Raw genomic sequence first — 16,870 nt, 5'->3', positions numbered from 1 at the left:
GAGCAGTCTTTAGTATTAATATTATGTTACCTTTTAGGAAATATAATTACTAAATTATGGTCATAGATCTCTCTCAATTTCCTACAGACAGCGCTTCCAGTTAAAATGACAAAGGACGTATTTTTCTATAACACAGTTCCTTCGTTGCTGAGTATCATCATACTGAAACAATACTGTTCTCTTTTATCCAAAGCTTTAAAAGTGAGTTTATTCCCCACCCTCCCATTCTCACTCACTCACCACAATAATTTCCCAGATAAATGAACATCCTGTGGTTTCCAAGTATCTCATGGGCTTTCCATACCTTGCAGAACTAGGCCAAGATTTGAATACCCTGAACTGCCTTTCCAAGAGCTCTGTATGCTTTAAAATCAGCACCCGGAAGTTGGTTATTTAGAATATGCCAATTATCTAGATCCCTGTCAACAATTTTTTTCTAAGGAGCTTGGCTTCCTTAAAGCACATGGAATAAGTATCCATCACAAACTATTAGAAAATGTTTGAAATGCCATTCGATTTGATGGAACTATTCAAGTAATAAAATATACAAATCCTAAATTGAGCTGCTGTCTTTGTAAATCACACACACACAAAAATAAGACAGTTACAAACTTCATCCTCTTCAAATGCTTTTGCCGCTTACAGCGGTGTGTCACACATTAGTTCCTTGCAGCCTTTTTCATTTTGATCTTTGTATCAATAACCGTGTTTTCTGGGGTGTGAACCATGGCTGTATATTTCACCGGGGGAAAATATCCATCAGTGAGATCAAATTCACATAAACAAAGCATAGTAGACCAAATTGTCTTCATTTGAACATAGGCGAAATTTTCCCCAATGTGAGGATGTAACCAGCTCGACAGCACACAGGCGAACTTCACTCCTCATGCTGAGTTGTCCTGTCAGGATTAAGGTCTAGACACTCTGCCCAGGGGTCTTTAAGTCTTTGATTGACAGTGGGAGACACACACAGCTGATGTCCTGGGGGAAAGGTACCCCCATCACGGTCTGTGGAGCTGCGGCCATTGTCATCCTACTCGTTACAGGACGTCTAAGTCTTAAGGTCTGTTTTATACAGGGATCAAGGCCATAAGTTAAAGGAGGCAGATTCTGCCCCGCAGACTATTTTCTGCTCTACATAACGTACTTCTTGAAGTGTTTTATCTCTGGCCAAAAAGCAGCCCATCCAGGCAGTCCCAGTTGAGGATGCTTGCTGCCCTGCCGACAGCAGACCAAAAGCCCCCCGCTACTGCCTCATCATGAAAGGACGCCCACCCTTGTGTGCAGAGTCTAGTCCAGGTTGGAGAAGGTCATCAATTGTTTTGTTCTATCTGTTTCCAGACTGCCTTGTAGAAAATATTCTTGATCTCTTGATGAGCTGTCCTTGCACCTGAAACTAGACAAAGAGAGGCAGCCGACCTGGCAGCAGACAGGCTGCGTGGCTAAAATCTCAAATTAAACCTGCCTAGAGCTGCGCCACCTTCTCACGGAGACGACTTCTGACTTCCTGGCCGTGTAACCAATGGCTAGCTGTCAAAATTACGGGCTCAGAAAGACCTTCAAACAAATCTTTTTCTCCCCAACTCTAAAAGTATTCCTTTGTTTCTTTTTCAATTATAGAAATGTGCTACCAACAGAGGGCTATGTGAAAGCTACTTTTCAACATTTTCTTCTGCTCCAAGAAAACCGGATTAGGCACACCACACGCAGCCCCCTTCCCAAACAGAGGGGTTGTCAGACAACTGGAGACGTCTTCTGCATTCAGGTCTTCATTTTTACAATTAAGAAAGCAGTGCAGCAGCACCATTCCCCAGAAGGTAAGTAAACGTCTTGCCTGCCACGGTAAAACTAAATACAGGCCCATATTTCTCATATGCATTTTCTAGCAATGCAACTGGACTTTTCGCCCCAGCTGGTAGCTGGGCTGGGTGGCTGACGGTGTGGTGGAGCAGGAGGACCACACTGAGGGTGAAGGGGCAGACGTGGGTGATCAGCAGCATGGACAAGAGGTTGCCACTTGTCACCTGCTCCATCGCTGCCCCAGCACCATTTTGGTCCACCTGAGACACTGGAGGCCTAGATCACTTCCACTCCTCCGAATCTACAGAGCGAGAGAAGCTGGCATATGGGCGTCAGGGGGTGGCCCTGATCCTCAGGTCTCCTACTAAACCCAGGCCCACCTCCCTCCCCTCAAGGGCTTTTTTTCCCCGCATTATTGTCTCAGCGACAAATTAAACTTTTAGAGTCAGAGATACGTAACTAAATTAAGTATGCACATCAGTGTTTCAAGGTTTCACATCTTCAGGATTCTACTTACTGGTAAAGTCATAATTCATTCAATGGTTCCTGAGTGGCTTGAAAGTTTTCATTAATTGCTAAACCTGCCCAATTGATGACTTGCCTACACAGTGCCAAACCAGCCGTCCACAGTGAAAATCCAGACTCAATCAGTCAGTTTGTTAGGCAACAACAAAGCAGGAAATCTCCGAATAATTGCTGTCACACGATCGTAAATGCTACTCCAGGGTCCTAAAGGTTAATTAGGCTTCCTTCAGAGCCTAATTTAACTCACAGCAGAAAATATCATGTAATAAACTGTAATTAATATCTGCTTAGAAATTAAAGTAAGCAAAATTTTACGGTAAAATATCTAGAGTTTAACCTTTAGATTATTCAGAGTTTACCTTATGAAGGCATCTTATAGAACTGATGTTTATTAGTTGTAATATATTCAATTTGTCTTTGGTTTTTATTTAACAATTTCTCAACATGGATTACATTTTTATCAATCTTTGTACAAGGTTTTTGCAATGGCATTCAGAGCATCTCTTTCCTCATTAAAGTGGTCCACAGCTCAAAAATATTTGCCTTCATTCATCCATGTAGTCAATGAATGTGGAAATTTAACCTCACAATGTGGAATGCTTGTATTAAGTGAATAGAATGGAATAAATATTTTCTCTGATAGTCTGGGGATGTGATGACCACCCAAATGTCACCAAAATACTAGTTTAAATAACATATTCCTATACCCTTTGATGTTCCCACCCTAGTCTGTTCACGCTGCTGGAAGAGAATACCGGAGACTGGAAGCTTATAAATAACAGAAATTCCTCGCAGTTCTGGAGGCTGGGAATTCCAAATCAAGGTGCTGGCAGAGTTAGTGTCTGCTGAGGGCCCACTTCCTGGTTCACAGATGGCCATCTCCTCGTCTCGTGTCCTCACATGGTGGAAGGGGCAAGGGAGCTCTCTGGGGCCTGGTTTAAAAGGTCATCCATCCTATTCATGAGGGTTCTGCCCCCAGGACCTAATCAACCCGCAGAGCCCCACCTCCAAATAACATCATATTGGGAATTAGGATTTAACACAAGAATCTGGGCAGGACACAACATCCAGTCTATAGCAGCCTCCAACCGTTTTTAAATGTAAGGAGGTCACGCCCTCACAAGCGTAAACCAAGCATCTGCACTCTTACCCTAGCGAGAGCTTCTTCAATGGTGATCATCTTTTCCTTGACCATCATCATCAGCTGAATCCGTTCCTCATCACTCATGGTTATCTCGCTTGCAACATAACCCACATCTTCTCCTAGAGAGTGAAGACAAAGAACATCAGGAAGGAAAACAAGAAAGAGAAAAGAGAATGCCCACCTTGAAAGTTTGCCATCTGGGGCAAGAGAAGGATGTTATTCAGGGGCACTGTCCAGCACTGTGCATTACTGATGGAGCAACAGGAGAGGTAACAGGATGCTTTTTAGGAAGCCAGAGAATCCGTCTTCTTGAGAAACAGGCTCCAAGAACATGTGGATGTTACTATAGAAACAAATCCTTGAAAATGGTCAGTTTGTGATGCAGGGTCTAGTGGAGGAGTTCTGGAAGAAACCTGACAGGGAGTTTGGAGTTAGACGTTAGGCAGGGACCTAATTTAAGGACCCAGCTAGAGCAGACAAGCATAACAAGGCTCCTTCGGCTGAGGGCTCTGTGTCCTTCCATTTGAAATATGAACAAGAAAATAGGGGCCGGCCCCATGACAGAGTGGCTAAGTTCGCGTGCTCTGCTTTGGCGGCCCAGGGTTTCCCCGGTTCGGATCCTGGGCGCGGACCTGATGCCGCTCATCAGGCCATGCTGAGGCGGCGTCCCACATGCCACAACCAGAGACACTCACAACTAGAACACACAACTATGTACTGGGGGGCTTTGGGGAGAAGAAGAAAAAATTTAAAAAAATAAAAGAAAGAAAGAAGACTGGCAACTGATGTTAGCTCAGGTGCCAATCTTTTAAAAAATCAAAACAAGAAAATATTTTTGCAGAAGAGTGGGAGGGTCCCTCTGCCATGACAGAGAAAGGCAAGGTCACAGAGTTAGCTGTGGGATACAACCTGCAGCCTGGAGCAGCCCCAGATTCCTGCTAAGCTATTCAACCATTGTCATTCCTCAGAGAATAAGCGCAAATAACTAAGATCACAGGTGTAAAGTATTTTGAGTCCACTGGCAGGAAGGCCCTACATACGTATATATCTGAAAGCACCACTGTCATAAATATGTTTCCAAACCGTGAGGGGAGCTCTAGTTCCAACTTAAAACTGAAGGCAGCCAGAACTGCAGAGGAAAAGAGAATCCGCCTATTAGGATCCTTCAAAAGTGTTTTCCTACACACCAAATAGACTGCCGTCACCTCTAATACATGTGAGCCACATTAGGCTGTGTGCCTGTGGTCAGCACGTGGGCTGTGGAAGCCTTGGGTCAGGGAAAGTGGGCTGTATTTTGCACGCTGGAAATAGCCCTCATTCTAGTCCCTCAACTTTCTCCTTCTGCCCTCTTTCCCATACATACCTTACTAGCTTTGGTGTCATTCAGACGCTCAGCTGTGGTTTCATGTGCCCTTGATGTAAGTACAAGAGTCTGGCTGCAGACTTGCAGGAGCACATTGCAGGCAGGGCCTACCCTGAAATCCATGTTCCCCCGTGTTTCTCTATCTCATTTCCATTCTGTAATCAGTCAGCCCAGAAATACCACTCCAGCTCCCCTCGCCACGCATCTCCTTGTCCGGGAAGAACAATAGCGTGTGCCGGGTGAGGGAAAGCCTGCTGCTTTCATTCATTTTCCTGTCTGCGTCACCTCCAGCAGTGCAGGGGTGCAGGGTATGAGCGGGGCTGGCTTTTTAAAAAAGTCCATGTGAGCTGGTAAACTGTTGGCTTCCTCACTCCATCCCTCCGTCCCTTTCTCTCTCTTTCTCCTTTTCTTTCTTTCTACGTAAGACTTTGTTAGAATCCAAAGTTTGCTTTGAATCACAAGGGATCCTGGGTGTGTACCAAAAGGAAAAACTGGGAATGTTTGCAAATAACTCCTTCAAAGCAGAACTTAAAAAAAATCACCCCACTGAATGTTGCCAAGGAAACCAGGTGTGCCACTGACATATCTGCTGTCATGCCCACTTTTCTCCTTTCCATGTGTACGAATAACTGTGGAGGCATTCTGAACAGGGAAGGACACTAAGATTTTGTGAAAGAAAACAAGTTATGTGACTGATAAACAACAAAAAAACTTTCATCTAATGATAACCTTATTCAGCCAGACCGGAATCTGGAAGTGGCTTTTTTCTATTCCTTCTCTGAATGCCGAGGAAGCATAAATTATATAACTGAGCCTCAAAGGGATGACATATTTACTCACTATATAAACAACAACAAAAGACACAGGGAGGGGAGGGCAGGGCTCCCTCACAGAGCAGCCGAGCAAATTCCCATGACGTCAGACCATTAGACAGTCTCCAGGGGCAACGACCCCATCACTGTCCCTGCCACAGAAAGCACCAGGAGTTCAGGAGATCGCAAAGGCTCCAAGGGGCAGGGCAGGGGGAAGGGTCCAAAATCAACAAATGCTATGACTTTCTAGATCCTTTTAGCTTAGATCTTGGGGAATAAAGGTCTGCCTGAGGTTGGTGTGACTGAGAAATCTAAAGATTTGGTCTTTGCTGTCAGATCTACAAAAAGAAAGGCCTGCCAACTCTTCCCAATTTATCTGACTTAAAAAAAAAACAAACCCTGGGACGAAGTCTTAAAGGAACGAGAGGAATGTCAGAAAAGTTGAACATTTTATGGGCACATGCAATGAGTTAGTTATTCTAACTTGCAGCCTCCATTTAAATGAGCGGCACAAGCTTCTTCATATTTTAGAGCTAAAAGGACCTACTGTCCGCCAGCTGTGTTACAGTACCTTTTGAAGTCTGCCTCATTATTCCTTTCTGGTTCTTTCGGAAGTTCTGCCAGAAATACTTATTTTTCTTCTTCCAATCTCCTTTTCCTTTAAAAAAAGAAAAAAAGGCACAGCAATAAATTCATTAATAACAAAAGTGGCCTCTTCCTTATAATTCAAAGCTTGTAGGAATACTTTGATTTCACAGGAAGACAGTTTTTCTCTTTCAGTTTGTGAAAGACTTGGAAAAGCCTATAAAGTTGTTTAAAAGAAATGCAAATTTCCTAGGAGCAAGAAACGGGGCAGTAGGGTTAGGATGAGAAATAAAGAAACATCAAAAAGGCAGACAAAACATGTATTCTTATATTCACTTTGATGTTTGTTTAACTAGCATTTCTAATTCTGCCTTGTCTTGTGGTATACTTTCTCCCCTTTGGTCTCAGCCACAATTATCTCAACGAAACCAGAAATAGGATATTTGAAAAAGTTCGCTTTGTTTTGTCGTTCTTCCTGTCGTTGGTCTACCCTTGATTTATTTCTCTTATCCCAGAATTATGAAGAGAACAGAATGGTTGGCATGTCCTGGGCACACAGGTCCACAGAGCTGGGTCCACAGGTCTGCGGGGTTGACCCGCACTGTTTCTTGAAGGTGTGGCGTTTCCATGGGTCTAGCCACAGCATGGGTGGGGCAAGATTCCACCTCCCAGGCATTCAGGCACCTGGTGACCTGCCTACATCTTACTCAGGGCACAATGACAAGAAAAGCAGACTGCTATCCTGCTGTGACATCTCCCAAGTGGGTCCCCCTCCTGCCTCCCAGCCTTCCCAGACTGTCCGGGGCGACTTTCAACTGAAAACAAATTCCCTGCCATAGCCAGACATGTTTAATATCTGGCAGGGTTCTGATCACCAATAATACATAATATCTTTTAAAAAGCAAAGGGAAAGGAGGCGAGTATGTAAGATGAAAGGATAGAATAGTCTTTTATTCCCTAAAAAAGAAATGAAGAAGCAACAGCGGTATCTGCTATGTGGAGACGTGGCACACCCAAAGCGGCAGCTTCGTCACCACCTGGTGTCTAGTGGCTCCACAGCCACTGGAAACAGGGCCCGGCAGAGTCATGCACTCTTGGTTTCCACAGTCTAGACCGGTGGTGCCAGGCGATGCTGCATGAAACAGACATGCGGAAACCCCGTCCACAGTGCCCCAAGCCAAAAAGGGCATCATTTGTCAAAACAGGATGCCCTCGTTTAAGTTCTGACAAGCCTCAGAGCTACAAGAATGAAACCAGAGCCGGCCAGCCTGAGACTGACTGCCTGTGTGCTCAGAATCTGGAAGGGCTCCTGTGGCCTCTGGGCTACACACTGCGGCAAGGGGCACCAGGAAAGGTTAAAACAGAGGCAGGATTACCACTAATTCAGCCTTTCTCTCGGGCAATCTGGGAACAGAGTGCATTTCTTTGACTGTAAGCTAGATACTCCCTTCCTCTCTCATTTTAATGTTTCTGAAATGGAGGTGCAACTTAAAAAATAAATGGTAACATTTATCCAGTACTTACTCTATCCAGGCACTTTGCTATCTAATGTTATATCTCATTTAGTACTCATAATGAATATATGATGTATTCTTGTTCCCATTTAGTGGATCAGAAAACCGAGGCTCAGGGAGGCAGGTGACTCGCTCAGGGTCATAACTACTAAGTTGGTAGAATCATGATTCAAATACAAATCTATGCCAGATTTGAGCTCTCATGCTCCTAACCATGATTACCTTGCCAAGCTCCCTCTGACCCAGGCAGAGAAGATGGTGCTCCATCAAGAGTGGATTTCATAATCAAGGAAATATAAAATATTTAACACCTTAATAGAGAGGTTGTGGAGAAAAGGGAACCCTCATATACTGCTGGTGGGAGTGCAAACTGGTGCAGCCACTATGAAACACAGTATGGAGATTCCTCAAAAAATTAAGAATAGAACTACCATACGATCCAGCTGTCCCACTGCGGGGTATTTATCCAAAGAACATGAAAACACGAATGCATAAAGATGCACGCACCCCTATGTTCACTACATTATTCATAATAGCCAAGTTGTGGAAGCAACCCAAGTGCCCATCAAAAGGTGGATGGATACAAAAGATGTGGTGCATATATACCGTGGAATACTACTCAGCCATCTAAAAAAAGACAAAATTGTGCCGTTTGCGACAACACGGATGGACCGTGAGGGTGTTATGCTAAGCGAATAAGTCAGACAGAGAAAGACAAACACTGTATGATTTCACTCATGTGTGAAAGGTAGACAAACAGATAAGGAGAACAAATTAGTGGTTACTAGAGTGAAAGGGAATAGGGGAGAGGGAGAAAGGGGTAAAGGGGCACATATGTACAGTAACGGGTGAAAACTGGACTGTTGGTGAAAACGATGCAGTCTATACAGAAACTGAAATAGAGTGATGTACACCTGAAATTTACACAATGTCATAAGCCAATATGACCTCAATAACATAAGATATATTATATATAACACAATACAAATTACATATACAATTATATCATATATATAAAGGACACGATCAGGGATAGGCTCAGGACTTTTACAGTAGCATCATTCCCCTGTGATAGAGAAAAAACCGAAGGGCTGGCCCCGTGGCGAGTGGTTAAGTTCACTCATTCCGCTTCAGCGGCCCGGGGTTTCGCTGGTTCAGATCCTGGGTGTGGACAGGGCAACGCTCGTCAGGCAATGCTGAGGCAGCGTCCCACATGCCACAACTAGAAGGACCCACAACTAAAATATACAACTATATACTGGGGGAATTTGAGGAGAAAAAGCAGGGGAAAAAAAAACCCCAAAACCAAAAAACGAAGATTGGCAACAGTTGTTAGCTCAGGTGCCCATCTTAAAAAAAAACAAAAAACGAAACAAATGTCCAGCAAAGAAGAGACTGGTTGATTAAATTATGGCACGTCCAATACGGCAGGATATCATGCAGGCTTAAGAATTCTACTGTAGAGAATACTCAGTCACATGGGAAAATGCTCGGAACATATTCAAGTGGAAAAAATTAATTAAAATATGCAGAATATGACCCCAATTATGTTTTCACACAAATACAGAAAAAAAAGAGAGGGAAGCTGTACATCAAAATCTTAGTGTTTATTTCTGAGTAGAAGGATGCTTTGTGGTTTTTGTATTTTCACACATTTATATGTGCTATAAAGTAGTGAAAGAAAATCATTTCAAACAGTTAAACCAAGCAAAGTGGTACTGACCGACAGAGCCGTCTTCTGAGTTTGACTTATGAAGAGGATTCCTAGAAAAGAAAAACGAGTCTGATTACCAGGGAGCTTTGCCTTCATTTGAAAACTGAAAATCCACCTAACTAGTACGACCCGGTCTCGACACGACTTCGCGGAGCCAGGTAAATTTTTATAGGATATTTACGAACGGCCTTCTCCGGCCATCTGCTGCCTTGCTAGAAACACACTCGCGTGTCATTTGTCAACATTTATTAAAGACTCACTTCAGGGTCTCTATTAAATGAAAGGAACGGACTTCACTGCGATCGCTGAAGTACCTTCCATTTCTGTGAACGATTAACTACACCTTGCGTTCCTGCCATTGGTAAGTTTCTTGTGTGAGTGGGAAAGAGAAGGCAAATAATAATGAAAATACAGACCCAGCACCACAAATGCCACTCCGGCCAGCAGATTGAGCAAAGTGGTCAGCTTTGAAGAAATAAGGGGAGACCACGAGCAACAGGAGATGCCCCCCAAACAGAGGGCAGCCAGGATGTAGCTCCTCCGGCTGGTGTCTGCCAATTGGCAAGCGCACCGTCCATTCTGCTAGATCTTCCAATGTTCGAAGAAAGGCCAGGAACCTGCATCTTTTTATGAGAGTGCTACATTTGTAAGTGATGGCAAATAATTCAGTGTTTCCAAAAATATGTCCAAGTTAATCCATACGTGTCCAGGCACCAGATTTGGCCCACACCCTACCCTACTCTGGCTGCATTTGTGACTGCTGATCCAGATGGACCCAAACAACCTGCAATGTGAACAGGGCCCCGCACCAGTTCATGAAGCATTTCCTCTCCAGAAAATACGGATATAACTTAAGAGTAAGAAGGCAGGGAAACCCAAGAAAGTTAAAACTGGTTCTCTCCAGAAGGGAAGAGCAGAATGTGGAGCATAATCATTATTAGGCGGGTCCAGAGCCTACAGGGCAAGTTCAGGGTCCACGGGCTTGCTGACAAGGAAAACCAGGAAGAAGGAACCCACAGCAGAAGAGAAGCACAAATCCCCAGGGAGGTGACACCTGAACCTTCACTACAAGGTCATCTGCCAAGGAGGATGGAGGAGGCATCTGCCAAAACCCTCTTTAGTGAGAGAACACGTGGGAAGATAGGCCGGGAGGCCAGAACTGAGTTACACAGAAAACATCAGAGGAAGAGAAGCAGAACTTTCGAATCACTTAACAGTGATGTTCTGCCTACCTCGCAGGTGAAAAGGACCTCTAAAGCTTAAGGTGGGGGGCCAGCCCCGTGGCCGAGTGGTTAAATTCACGCGCTCTGCTGCAGGTGGCCCAGTGTTTCGTCGGTTCGAATCCTGGGTGCGGACATGGCACCGCTTATCGAGCCATGCTGAGGTGGCATCCCACATGCCACATCTCGAAGGACCCACAACTAAGAATATACAACTACGTACCGGGGGCTTTGGGGAGAAAAAGGAAAAAAAATAAAAACTTTAAAGCTTAAGGTGACCAGAGAGAAGGGGAAGGGGCTTTCTCGCATGCACAGCCACCTTTGACAGGCCATCCCCCGCCATTACAGCTGCACTGATGCTAGCTGGCTGCTGGCTGCCATCTGAGACTCGAAGGCCCAGCCCTCCAAGCACCTTCATACCTCACGTCCACAGAAGACAACTGTTTTGACCAGCAAACAATCTGACAGACCTCCAGTGTCAAGGAAGGGACAGAGGGGGAGTTAAGAACAGGAAACAGGGGAGATGTCTCAGTTGCTGAGGACAAGAGGCAGATCTGAAGTCTGGTTATCGCCCCTCACTACCATGCAGTGAACACAGAAAATGTAAGGAAATTCACCTCATCATCAAATTTAGCCAAGAGGTAGCTTCTAGGATCAGTTCTGCTCTCTCCTACCCACGCAAAAATGAAAATGTCGAAACGTCTACTTCCTTGAAAGACTTCTATGAAACAGCCATTTCAAGTTCTAATTCATTCAGCAAAAATGTATCGAGGGGGCTGGCCCGCTGGTGGAGTGGTTAGGTTCATGCGCTCCACTTCGCCGGCCCAGGGTTTCGCTAGTTTGAATCCTGGGCGCGGACATGGCACCGCTCATCAAGCCATGCTGAGGCGGCGTCCCACATACCGCAACTGGAAGCACCTACAACTAAAAGATATACAACTATGTACCCTGGGGGCTTTGGGAGAAAAAGGAAAAATAAAATCTTTAAAAAAAAAAATGTATCGAATGCTATTATGAGTAAAGCACGTGGATAATTACGAAGAGATGGGACTCACGACTGAGGGTGGGCTACAAACAGGAACAACGAAGTCCACGCAAAGAAGGAGCAACAGCAGGAGGAGGAAAGGGAAGGGAGGGGGCGGGGGGAGGAAGAGGAAGAGGAGGAGGAGCAGCAGCCCACGCAAGGAGCTCAGGGCCACAGAAGTACGGGCAGAGAAAACGGCAGCAGGCAGCAGCCTGGGGAGGTGGCTAGTTGGCTGGGGATTAAGGCAGAAAATCCTTCACAAATAATATCTAAACTAAGGTTTGGATTCTTAAATTTTGCTTTTTAAATTTTCCTCTGCTGCATTTTCAGCTCACAGCCATGGTAATAAGCATGGGTCTGCCTTACTCCTACTGGCCGTGACCCACCAGCACGGTCACCAAGCTTTCTGCAGATGACCGCTCACAGCGAAGGAAGCGCGTTTATTTTTAAACTCATGCTAAGGACAAGGACAGTCTTGACCTAATTGCTAAGGATGAAACATATCAAGTCTTCCTAGCTCTGGATCAACCACTTAACTACGGAAGAAACCAAAACTACGCATGTGAACTTTTACTTTTTCTAAAAGAAATACTTTCATGGGGAAACGGTCAAAAGAAACATTACTTATTTTAGTCCTTTGCTGATTTAGAATAATACACCTTATCGAGTTGTTAGGAATTTTACCCACCATTTAATCCAATGCCAATTTTACAGGAAACTATGGTGTCCAGAAGTCACACAAGGGGCCTAAGTTTCCACGGCCAGTTACAGGCCAGCAAGGAGCTAGACCCAGGCATCCCGGACCACCGGCCCTGTTGTCTTTTCAATGTGTGTCTGACTCGTTTCGATTTTTCCAACCCATTTTTCATTCATTCTGCCAAATGGGAATGTCCAATACCATAAAAATACTCCAGGACCCACACTGCAGAAAAAGGTAAATTCTTTGCGATTACAGAGATATCACAAAATATAAATGTATTTGGGCTGGCCCCGTGGCCGAGTGGTTAAGTTCCCGCGCTCCGCTGCAGGCGGCCCAGTGTTTCGTTGGTTCGAATCCTGGGCGCGGACATGACACTGCTCATCAAACCACGCTGAGGCAGCGTCCCACATGCCACAACTAGAAGGACCCACAACGAAGAATATACAACTATGTACCGGGGGGCTTTGGGGAGAAAAAGGAAAAGATAAAATCTTTAAAAAAAAAAAAAAATATATATATATATAAATGTATTTCCTCTATAAAATGCTGGCTTCAAACTTTTTTCATCATCTTTTCTCCTTTCTTCAAATAATCACACATGTGCAATAATTTATCCTCAGATTTGCACTTTTGAGTTTTCGTTACGTAAGAGGTGCAGCTCCCAGTCATCGCTTGCATTTCCCTAGGGTGCCAGCAGATGGCACTGTAGTTTCTTTATTCATCTTGCTGTGGCCAACGGGGCTTTTATTTTTAAAATTTCACAAGTTCTCAATCTAGATACCGGCCAAAAAATAGCAAGCCAGTGTTTCATAGGCACAAGGCTCCCCAACTCACCAATTTACAAAGGGGGAAAATGACACCACATGAAGTTTAATTTGGATGCAGTGAACTGTTGCTGCAAACAGGAGCTGGCAGAGCAGGGACGTGAAATGCCATCTTCTTTCTCCTTGAGGCTGATTATAAAATTCATCCAGCAGGAGCAACCGAATTCCAAATTTGGATGGCAGCAGGTGGAAGGGGTCATTTTTACTGATCTCCTGGTGGAAGAAACTACAGCTCAGAAGTCAGTCCCAATGAGGCCTCTGGGTGACACATCCTTCTTCGAGCCAGACGCTGCAGGCCTGACGTCGGCGGAGCGGGATGCGGGGTTGTCAGCCCTTTTCTGCCCACCACCCTCACTGTCAACAAGGTGAAAAGGAGGGGACCTTCCTCCCGCATTTCCACGACTAAGAAGCAGTAATTAACATTCCACTGCGCACGGAAAATCTAAGCATTTAATACTCATCATTGTGCATTTAAAGTCTCTGAACTCAATCTTACGAAGTACCTTTTCATCAATAACTATCAGACCCTGAAACTGCTTGGGTGTAAACATTTTTCCTCAAGATCCTTAAGCTACTTTAGCCCTCTCTGAAGGCGAAATGCACTTCAGAAAATTCATAAGGAATTTATAAATTAGATCCAAACCCCAGTTTAATGAACAGCATCCCCAGACCTTAAACTAACTCCTTTTGTCCTATCTCAGTCTTTAGCGAATTCTTTGTTAAATTGCTTCGCCCCTTCATTTTCAGTCATTCTTTCTTCCTCTGATAAACACTTATTCGGCTCCCATGATGAGTCTGGCCTCCTCTGAGGCACTTAGGATGGAGGGTAACCATGACAGGTAAGGTCCCTCTCAGGATGGAGCGTAACCATGACAGGTAAAGTCCCTCTCAGGATGGAGGGTAACCATGACAGGTAAAGTCCCTCTCAGGATGGAGGGTAACCATGACAGGTAGGGTCCCTCTCAGGATGGAGCGTAACCATGACAGGTAAGGTCCCTCTCAGGATGGAGGGTAACCATGACAGGTAAGGTCCCTCTCAGGATGGAGCGTAACCATGACAGGTAAGGTCCCTCTCAGGATGGAGGGTAACCATGACAGGTAAGGTCCCTCTCAGGATGGAGCGTAACCATGACAGGTAAGGTCCCTCTCAGGATGGAGGGTAACCATGACAGGTAAGGTCCCTCTCAGGATGGAGGGTAACCATGACAGGTAAAGTCCCTCTCAGGATGGAGCGTAACCATGACAGGTAAGGTCCCTCTCAGGATGGAGGGTAACCATGACAGGTAAGGTCCCTCTCAGGATGGAGCGTAACCATGACAGGTAAGGTCCCTCTCAGGATGGAGGGTAACCATGACAGGTAAGGTCCCTCTCAGGATGGAGCGTAACCATGACAGGTAAGGTCCCTCTCAGGATGGAGCGTAACCATGACAGGTAGGGTCTCTCTCTGCAGCTGGGATGTGGGAGGAGAGAAGCTGGGGGGGATGTGGATCAAGAACTGGGGAGAATTTCAGACGACATGGACAGAGAAAGCCTCTCTGAAGAGGTGACAGTTGAGCAGAGACCTAAACGATGAGCTGACATGACATGCAATCCCTCAAATGAGGAATTCTGGGTAGGGAGAGGATGGAAAGTAAAAGGTCTACGCTGGCCGTGCTACGTCTGAGGTGTTACGGAACATCCTGGGGAGATTTGAAGGAGAGAGCTGGCTACGTCAGAGTCCAGGGGAGTCAGAGAGGACCGGAGATTAAGAACTTGGAAGTCACTTGCATATTTCAAGCTAGGAGACCAACTGAACACAATGAAGAGAAGCTGTAGGAAGACGGAGCTCAGGAGCAATCCAATTTTTGGGGGGGTCAGGAAAAGAAGATGAAGCAGGCAATGGACCCAAGAGGAGCAGTCAGTGGGGAGAAGGAAAACCAGGAGACTACACTTTTACGTTTTTGGCTAGAATGATATTAAAATCGATTTTCCACAAGTCACACTGCTGCCTCAAAGGCCATCCAGGGTAAATTCCAGGTTGCCCTGTTTTCTTTTCTATTGAGTTGGCTGCTTCACAGCAGAGACCCTCATAAGGCCACAGAGAAAGAGAAACTAACAGGTGAAAATGAAACGCTTCCCGTCTGCGGAGAATTCCACCTTGCCTAAGGACACGCGGCGGGCAGGGACATCCCGGGGTTTAGAAGCCGTACCTCTGACTCTGCGTCCAACGCCTCGTCTGCTTCACCCATACGGTTTCTCATTTACGTAACAGAAATGCCTGTTATCTCACACACTGGCCTTGTTCTTGAATAAGTGACTGGAATGATGCTCAGAAGAACTTGTGAAGACAGGGCATGTTTTCAACACCAAATCTGAACACGGTCGATGGGTTTATTCAAAAACTCTTTTCAGCATTTGCTTGTGTTGCCGTTGCACGATCTTCTTGTCTGATTGTCGAAGGCAAGGAGGCCACATAATTTAGCTCCAACGCATTTTTCTCCTTATGTCTATTTATACGCGAATAGTCTAAGCAACCTCCAGGCAAAGACAACTCTATCTCGTTGTTACACACTTGGTCTGGCAACCAGGAAAGGGGAACGAATGCCCAAGCACAAAGGAATGCCTGAAAGAGACTTCGTGCCTTTGTTTTGATAGACTGTCCAGAAATTTGATTATAACCGAACAAAAAAATACGAAACACTGCTATAAAATCTGATTTCTAGGAAAGGAACATGTGTTATATGTTACTGGAAAACCTACACTTAAGAGATTTTTAAGGTTCCTTTATCTTGAGTCTCCGGAAATACATTTCCCCATGAGCTTCTTTCCTGCTGAATTTTGAATCAGGGCTTCTGCTGTGTCTGGGTCTTTTCCGGCATCATCCCAGGCCTGCCAAGGCAGTCCCCAAAGCCAGTAGCATCTTCTTCAAGTTGTAGAAAAAAGAAAGAGACATCTGGGCTATTGAGTTGTACGTGCACAGGGGGAAGAAGAGGACAGGAAAAGGGTTGGGGGCTTTTTAGTCATTGTATTTCCTTTTTCTTTATGCCTTTCTTAAATATAACTAACTACTCAGACTCATGTTTTGCATATTTGGTGACAAATCATGTTGTGTAAAACAGGTGATTCCTTAATTTGATACTTCTTATTATCCGTTGGGTATGAAAGGTATTTTTCATCATAGGAGTCTATCTTCTCTATTTAACAGAAATAAATACGAAGCAAAAGCCCGTTCATGGTGTCTACAGTCTGCAGTAAGAATTCAAGGGTCACCCCTTCCCCAGCCACAGGGACAGGACAAAAAGGAGGCCCCAGAGACACAGAGGGTCCCCAGTGTGGGAGATGCTCACTGTCAACATCGTAGGGCAGGTGCGGGCAGCGAGCGCCACCTTTAATTCTGTGCCCCCCGCGCCTCTCCTCCTTTACCCTAGATGCGTTCCCTCCCAGCCAATAGCTGCGGGATTTCACACACGTGAGAGAATTTAGCTTGCAAACCCAGTAGCTGGGCTTGAAAATAACTCTATTGCTGAAAATCTGTTATATTGTTAGAACCCCCTGAATATTCAGTATCAATGACAACATTGGTGACGTTTCGTCACTCTGGTCAAAACACTTCCCATACGGGCTTTTTCTTTCGTTTCAGTCTATTCCCAGCTGTAGTTTCTGGCT

The 16,870-nt window shown here is 45.1% G+C and overlaps 1 protein-coding gene and 1 pseudogene across 7 annotated transcripts in view; both read right to left on the bottom strand.

The window, feature by feature from the left end:
* Positions 1-16,870, bottom strand: part of SASH1 (SAM and SH3 domain containing 1) — a 300,314-nt gene that overhangs the window by 61,997 nt on the left and 221,447 nt on the right. For all 7 annotated transcript variants that reach the window (XM_070506937.1, XM_070506946.1, XM_070506940.1 and 4 more), the window contains 3 exons: positions 9,467-9,507; positions 6,216-6,302; positions 3,476-3,588 (listed from right to left, as the gene is read on the bottom strand). In XM_070506937.1, the coding sequence (XP_070363038.1) occupies positions 3,476-3,588; positions 6,216-6,302; positions 9,467-9,507 (241 nt within the window). The remainder of the gene's footprint in view (positions 1-3,475; positions 3,589-6,215; positions 6,303-9,466; positions 9,508-16,870) is intronic.
* On the bottom strand, positions 524-2,174 carry LOC123285159 (lanosterol 14-alpha demethylase-like; annotated as a pseudogene).

Source organism: Equus asinus, chromosome 1, assembly GCF_041296235.1.
Source record: "Equus asinus isolate D_3611 breed Donkey chromosome 1, EquAss-T2T_v2, whole genome shotgun sequence".
In the NCBI taxonomy this organism is placed as follows: Eukaryota; Metazoa; Chordata; class Mammalia; order Perissodactyla; family Equidae; genus Equus; species Equus asinus.
This window is presented reverse-complemented; position numbering and strand designations above follow the sequence as displayed.